Source organism: Glycine soja, chromosome 20 (genome assembly GCF_004193775.1).
Source record: "Glycine soja cultivar W05 chromosome 20, ASM419377v2, whole genome shotgun sequence".
Taxonomy (NCBI): domain Eukaryota; kingdom Viridiplantae; phylum Streptophyta; class Magnoliopsida; order Fabales; family Fabaceae; genus Glycine; species Glycine soja.
In genome coordinates, this window is record NC_041021.1 from 36,543,756 (window position 1) to 36,552,468 (window position 8,713).

The 8,713-nt window shown below is 30.4% G+C and overlaps 1 protein-coding gene and 1 long non-coding RNA gene across 2 annotated transcripts; one reads left to right on the plus strand and one right to left on the minus strand.

Annotated features, from left to right (window-relative positions):
• Positions 1-355: 355 nt before the first annotated feature.
• On the plus strand, positions 356-837 carry LOC114402325. The gene is made up of 3 exons (XR_003664412.1): positions 356-396; positions 629-688; positions 802-837. It is a non-coding gene; the product is annotated as an uncharacterized LOC114402325 (long non-coding RNA).
• Positions 838-6,752: 5,915 nt separating this feature from the next.
• LOC114402224 lies at positions 6,753-7,177 on the minus strand. The gene has a single exon (XM_028364719.1). The coding sequence runs from the start codon at positions 7,065-7,067 to the stop codon at positions 6,801-6,803; it is 267 nt and encodes an 88-aa protein (XP_028220520.1). The 5' UTR covers positions 7,068-7,177; the 3' UTR covers positions 6,753-6,800.
• Positions 7,178-8,713: the final 1,536 nt, after the last annotated feature.

The window sequence follows — 8,713 nt, forward strand, 5'->3', positions numbered from 1 at the left end:
AGGAAAAGCAATGCTTGAATAACCCCTTTGAAGCCAGATTAAATGAAAATATTAAAAATATCGTGTTTACCTTGTAAAGAAATTCTGAAAGAAAATATAGACTTGGTATGAGAGCAAGCATATAATTGTATAACTTTAACTAAACAAAGAACACTATCATCATTGATGCTATTCAATTATATCCCTCTCGAAACTATTGTAAAATAGCTTGCTTGAGCAGTTTAGCTACTATTTTAGTATTTAGTGATTTTCTTTTGTTTTCTTCATAGATTGAAGGTGGATGTACATGGAATGGTTCATGCAAGGATTTCATGGGATTACTGGTTGAAGAGAATTCTATATTATCATGTTGGTCCTGTTTATGTTCTTACAAGATTGGTTCTCAACGTTTCACAGGTTAGCACACAGTTTCTTTCTTGCTTATTTGTGTTCATTATCTTGTAAGAGGACTAGCTTGATATGTTTAGGCTACGCTATATGTTAGATATAGTGCATGAGGAAGACACTCATTTAGGAGCATAATTAAAAAGAAACTAAAACTTCATGCTTGCATTTGAATTTCTAATGAAGCATAACAATAATATTATGGTATATGAACATTTTGATACCAAAATGGCTTCTTTTTCAGGCATACCTTGCTTTCTTTGTCATCAATGACCTACAAATGGCCCAATCAGCCAAAGCTTTGGTAATCTACAAATTTTATCCATTTTAAGTTCATTGTAGTTCATTTAGCTTCAAAAAATTTGAAGTTTGAATAATGGCATGGCTCATTACATTGCCTGATGATGTTTTACATAGGTTCCTGCTCTCATACATCTGCAGCTTCGTTGTGTCTATAGCATTACAGGTTTCCTCATTAAATAAGTATCCTTAATGGATATTTATGTATATTACATTTCCTTAGCCAATCTCCGATTCTCCACTTGTTTCTACTCTTTTGGAAGAATGAACTAGTTATTATGTTTAGTGAAGCTTATTTGTTATTAAACATGTTTACAAGCAAAAAATTGACTCCTGTTTGTTTAGCTAATATAGCCCTTTAAGTTGTAAGGAAGTTTGAAGTTACTAACATTAATATTTTTCATTTTGTAGCTGCTGAGTTGTATGATTTTGACGATGAGAATGTAAGTTGACACATTATCTTTGCTAACTATGGACCATATATGTTTTTATTGCTCAATTTTGCATCAACCTCCCTGCCCTGCCTCTTATGTTTTTATTGCTCAATTTTGATACCAGGGGGTTGTATATATGTGAGGATTCACATCTATTCAGCATTTTGGGAATAATTTCTGTTGTTGGACTCGTGGTATGTTACCTAGGCTTGGTTGGGATTTCTTCTTTGTGCAGTTTGGAATTTAAGATTTCTCATGCACTCATCTATTTGATCAACGATTTTTGTAAGCTATGGTGATTGGGTTCTCTCTTCATGATTTAAGAGAATTTTTTCATGTGTTTGCACTTTATGGCTAATTTTGGACGCAACTTTGGTTTGATGCTCTTTCTCTGGCCTTTGATGACTATCTGCTCATATATATTATCCCACCAAGTATAAAATGTATGTCTAGCTAATCTACAATCTTTTCGAGTTATTTCCAATATTAGTATTAGCATAAAAAGCAGTGTATCATTTTAAACCTCAAACAACTGATGACATGTTATTTTTAGTATTAGTATGGATTTTGTATATATTATAGATGGGGATAAAGGTAATAAAATCGTTGAATGTACTTTCTTTGTCTCAATGACATTTAATTATAAGTTATGGAAATTTACTGCCCTACAAATCTTCATTTTAATGATATGTATTTGCATATTTGTTACTGGCTGAATTTCACACACACACACACACACACACATACACACACATTCTACATCGGTTGTCAAATAACCGATGTAGATCACTAAACATACTAAGACGGTCAACCGATGTAGAATTAACCCATTATGGGCAGCATTCTACATCGGTTGGTCTAAAAACCGATGTAGATATCTCAATATACTAAGACGGGCGTCCAAAAAACCAATGTAGAATTAAGCCATTATTGGCATCATTCTACATCGGTTGACAGAAAACCGATGCAAATTTCTTAGAATACTACCATGGTCAATCTTGTAATCCATTGTAGAATTGTCACCTTTTTACATCGGTCCAACAACCATCGTTGAAGGGTGTGGGTTTTCAACGAATTCCGCTACAACATCGGGTCATAACCGATGTAGAAAGGGCCAAATAATCGACGTAGAAAGTCTAATTTCTAGTAGTGAATGTAACTAGACCCCAATGACCACCACATCAATACACTCAATGCATAGATCAATATGGATAAGCAATACGAAAATTACATGTAATGTAATCTTAGTCATGCTTATTTCCAATTGGTCTAAACTTTATTCTTTATAAAGATCAATCCAAATAAAACATAAATATTGCAAACAAAACAAACTTATAATGAAATGATAAACTTCAACTTTATTTCTGCAAAAAATTCAAACAACAAAATGTTTGTAAACCATAAGATATAGAACATAACCAAGACTCTCGCTAAACTAAAGTACTATCAGGAATTACACTCATATGAGCAGTATGCTCATGAAAAAACTTTAAGTGTTAGACCCTTATTAAGTGGATCAACTAGCATGAAATGAGTCCCTATATGTTCTATATAAATTTGTCATTTTTTAATTCTTTATTTAACAACCAAATACTTTATATCAACAAACTTGTATTTGATTGAATCCTTAATAAGACCACTAAGATATTGTCTCAATAAACACCCGATGACTTCTTAATGTTGGCAATAATAGTCAAGTTAGTTACAATAATTTAGTAGTCATAAATTATAGTATAATATCTCATAGCAAAAAATATTAACTCCACCAATATGATTAAATGTGGATCCTTATGTGGAGTGATTGCTATTAAGATATTCTGTAAAAATCGAAGTTAGAATACCTAATGATCTCTAAACTTCTAGACTTTCGATAAGAAAACATGCAGTTTCTTGTTCTCTTCAATTAGCACATTATGCGCTTTATTACTTTCTAGTGTTGCATACCAAGATTACTCATATATCACCTTAGGAATCTTACTAAAAATTATTTTAGGACAATAATTAAAACAAAAAAATAAACTTAAGCATACATGATCAATTACAATATAGTTGTTTTACAACAATAAATTGTATGATGATAGTAAGATGTCATCAACATATAATACCAAAATAATAAATTTACTCCCACTAAACTTTTAGCATACACAATCATCACCAAATTTACCTCAACACCATAAGAGATAATCTTGATGAACTTTGTAATACCATAGACGCGAGATTTGTTTAAAAGCATAAATGGATTTCTTTAGTTTACATATCATAGACTTTGGATCATCTTAAACAAGGCTTTTTGGTTGCACCATATAAATTGTTTCATCAATGTTTCCATTTAGAAACATAAGGTTTACATCCATGTATGCAAAACAATCATCAAAATGATCTATAGTGTCATTATAGTCCTAAGAGAGTCTTTCTAAGAAATAAAAAAGAAAGTCTCTTTGTGATCAATGAATGTCATTTTTCTTGTAAAACTTTTTGTGACAAAACAAGCTTTATATATCTCAATATTATCCATTGAATTCGCTTCGACTATAGATATTTATCTCCAACTTATGGGTTTCACACTTTGAGAAAATTTGACGATATCCCTAATTTCATGTTCAACCATCGATTTTATTACATCATTTATGACATCAATCCACTTGAAAGTTAGAGCACAACATGACTTGACTAAAAATGATTAGACCTTCTCGGTCAACCTAATGTCATATTCATGTTCTTAAATAAATATAACATAATCATATCAAATTACATTTTTCCTTTTTGTAGAAAATCTTCTTAATTACACTTCTTAAGACTATTGAGTTTGAACTTTAGGTGGTGTTTGAGAGGAAATCTTAGTGTTGTCTTGTTTTTTAATAATGTTAGGAGTAACATTATTATTTAATTACCATATCCGTTTCTTGAACAATGATAAGTACAAAAGCTTATCTAGTATCAATAACATGTTATTCTTTAAAGACAACACTCCTTATGTTTACTTTCCCTCCAAACTTAATTTCCTCAAGGAGTCTTGCACATCTCAAACATGACCTTAAAGTGAGATTGTAAAACTTATACATGCGAGAACTTTAAAAAAATTGTAACTAATTATCTTTAAGTCTAACTTACCTTTATGCAACCTATAAGGCATTGCTTCAACTGAACATCCCCAAATATGCATATGCCTAATGTTGGGATTTTCCTAGCTCACACCTATAAGGGTTATTAGTGACTAATTTAATTGTTACCATAAAAAGATATAAATTGCATTCTTTAATTGATGTAATTTTAATCAAATCAATTTTCACAATATGAATCACTTTGACAATATATTGTGTCAATCAATTTAATTATAAAAAATTACTAGACATGCAAATAAATGTGAAGGATTTGTTATTGCTAGATTTACACCCAATCATGATAGTTGAAAAATATAAAACATTAATTATGACAAGTAAATATTATATCTTTAAATTATATTTAACACTATCATTGATTTATATTTAAAATAAAACAAGTAAATATCACATTCGTAGATAACGCTATCACAAATTTATTCTAGCATCACTAATCATGTATATCAATTAACCAATAATGCCAAAAAAAATTTGAAAATCCAATGCAATAATCCATAACTAAAGAAGTGTACAACATCTTTATGTATACTTTCTTGTTATAGTAATTCCCAGACTTTACAATAATAAAAAAAACAATTCAGGTAATTGCAATGCAGCCAACAATTCACATAATTGTGATACAACCATATGCCGAAAAGGAAAAAGATAAAAGTGTAAAAGTACAATTGTGTTTGTATCCACCGTAATGAGTTTTCTTTCGAAAATCTTCAAAGAAAAAATTGTTTTCATAGGGCTTCCTCCAATATATAACAATATATAATCACATTCGACATAAACAGAAGCAGTGTATAAAGCCCAACACGATGCCAGAAAAAAAAAACACTCAAATTCAAACCAAATATCCAATATGACAATATTTGAATTTACCGACAATTAATATGTGTTGTTCCAAAAAAAATAGGGTTCATATAAACAAAGCAATTAAGGTATAATAAGAATCAAATAACTTTAAATCCCAATAATCTAATAGTAATGGTGACTCTGATACCACTTGTTGGAATTTTAGGAGATTCTTATAAAATAACAATATAATCACCAAGAACACATTACACTTAGATTATCAAGAAGAGTTTTAGGAATACTTGGATTCATAATGATTGATCAAATAAATGCAGCGAAATCTAAATTCGTTGGTGATTTATTATCTATGTACTCTTCTTATGATTTGTTACGGAAGGTTGTAGAGATAACGGATAACCGACTAATAACGTAACTGATGGCTTCATGGTTCTTCCTCAACCGGAACCTCTTTATTCCTCAATAGGACCTTTGTAACTCTTCAGATGGAGAGACGAGAAACTGTATGTGTGACGACTCGATATATCGGGGACCATAGCGTTCGCACAATGTGTTAACCAAATAGGATTCTCATTATTCCCTAATGAGCTAGACATCTACTCATTTAAATTCATATCATCTGATTTAATCGTCTAACGAGCTCACTTAATTTGATCACATAAAATAAAATTCACTAATAATAAATAACTAATATAATTATCTTATAATATTAATCCACATTAATTATTAGAATAAAACATTTCAACAATTAATTCTAACTAGTTTTATCTTGGTTTAGTATCCTAGAGGTCCAAATTTCTGAAAGTCGTGGGTTTGTGAAGTAGTCTCTTTCCCTCCTTTCAAATTTGCCTTTAATTTATTTCCAAGCTTGAATCACCCGAAAGACAAATTATCTGGTAGATAATATAAGGAAGGAATAAAGATTGGTCGAAAAGAAAAGAGAAACATGCATGTAGAATGTATAATATTGTGCCTTGAGGAAAACTGAATCCTCCACCGGTGGAAACATGTAGGATTCCACAAGGCTGGCAATCACTTAATTCTTTCCCAAATTAAGATCAGTCTTTTTCCGATACAAGGAACTGAAATCTTCCTTTAATTTATTGCACATACCATAAACAAGTAAACTTAGTCAATATATTATTAGGGCCTCACCCTCAAATATCATAGATTCAACAGGTGAAGTCAAACTATAAAGTCATGCACTTGTTGAATGTTCGTATACCGTAATGTTTCTGAGAAATCTTAATTGCAGTCATGGCGAAATAAACCCCAGGCGGTGGTGTAATCTCACACATATATACTTCGTCCGTTTTATTATTTACTTTTTAATCACACACACATAACAAGGGGGTGTAACTGAAGTCGTGGAAGGACTTAATAATACTACACAACATGTGTAATGGTAATCAGAAAAATACTGTAAGGCCTTGTGTACTTAGAGCAAAAGGATATATATAAACCAGAGTGAAAGCATACATTCCATTTAGAAGGAAGAATACAATACAATATTGCACCTAAAGAGCAGGCAAATATATACTTGGGTGATCAATATGAACAACTAATTAAAAAGCTAGTAGTTGAATACAATTCATATATATATATATATATATATATATATATATATATATATATATATATATATATATATATATATATCATCATCATTATTAATTAACATAATTTCTACCAGTACAAGGTAGAAGCAATATTAATTTGGAAATGAAAATCTAGAGAAATAAACAAATATACATATGGTTTCATATTATGCATTTTCAGCAGCAGCGGGCTCAAGTTGATAGAGTGCAGATTCTGAAACACGTTTCTTGTACTTGGCAATGAAAGCTTCAGCTTTCATGTCAATATTGGGCTCAGCAACACCCCAGTTACCTTTGTCGTAATCGCTAGGATAGACTCTGCGCCACGAATCAGGGGCATCAGAGTACCCTCCTCTGGGCTTCCTTGATGAGAAGATGTTGAAAATAGAGAAGAAACCCGAAGAAGATTTCCTTTGCCTATTACCAGCTGCCATGGTTTTGGAGCTTTTTTTGGCTAACAATGACTGAATCAGTCACTGTGAAGACAAAGAACTTGGAGTGGATTGTGTTGGTTTTCAATTCAAAGGTAATATGACTCATTTATAGTCTAGGGAGGCTTCAAATGCATGCTGGTGAATAGTGAGAGAATATGAAAAAGAAGAGGTAAGACCGACATAAATGGTTCAAATGGTGCTGACTTGGCAAGTTAATAAACGAGAGTTTGTTTTGTAACATCTATGTCAAGGCACATTTGCTGTGCTCCGCTAGTTTCTTACTTGACTTAAACAAGCTTTAGGGTTGTCTAAAAAATAAAAATCCCAAACTAATCTAAATCAAATGATGTTGAGTCAATAAGTTTTAAAAATTTATTTCTTTTCAAAAAAATAATTTTAGTAAACGGGAGAATAGGGTCGATTCTTCATTAACTAGTAAAAATTTGCTTCTTCTATGGAATTAAAAGCAAGAATAATAAAATAAAAGAAGGGTTTGAGTAGAAAATTAAATTAAAAACAATAATCAAAATGATACGTAAAATAAAAGTTAATAAAAAACAATAATTAAGAATTTTAACCCAGAGGTGTAATATATGTTTTAGTTTTTTGAGAGATTTATTTTTCCTTTTAGATAAATTAGTTACAGATAGCTATCAATAGGGTAGGTATATGGCTTGAGTCCACGGATGAGATGAATGCTTATATTTATACCTTTTATGTATTTTTATTTTTTATATCTGATTTTTTAACTTAAAAATGAAAGAAAAAAAATGAAATCTTCATTATTTGATAGATTTTAAAAAAATAATTGAATTTTTTTTAGTATTTTTATTGGATATACAGGCCGACATGTTTGTTCATGCACTTTACGTGACATAGACATACCCAAAAATTAAGTTCATTTAATTCATGGGGTAAATACAAACTTGAATAAATTACACAGATTTTCTTGAGATTTGTTTTTATTACACTCCTACTCTTCCATCTTTTCATATTACTTTGAGTTCTCCTAACTAAGGGGGAGGTCGGTGTGATATTTTTTACTCTTATGGTGTAACAATTTACACCTATGAAAGGGAGTCGGTGTAATGAAAGTAAAATACTAATTTATTTTTTGTAGAGTTCAAAAATTGATCAGTGAATGAAGGATAGTTTTAAAAAAAATTATTTGGGATTGACAATTTAAAAAGCATGCTAATTGATTTTCTTATGTGAAATCAATATTTTTTTTCACAAACGAAAACAAAGAATATTTAAGTTCTGAATAGCATCCTATTATCCTAATTACAACAATTATAATAACCACATCATCCTAATGATTGCTTACTATGCCCAGGTTTATGCAAACTAAAAATGATCATAATCTGAAATTGCAATTAAAACCCTAAATAATTGTTGTGTGATCAAAGTGCTTGAATTCGAATTTTAACTTGATTCCATTTTTTATTAAATTGGAAGAGTAAATACTCATTTTAGTTTTTGAATGTTAAAGAAATAGGACAAAATAATCTTACAGTTAACTCTACATCATTGTTAACCCTCACAATTTACTTATGGGATACTTTTGGATCAAATTGTCATTACAAATATGCACGTATGTTTTGCTTAGTGAGCTATATAATTGGACAGATGAATAGAATGATCTT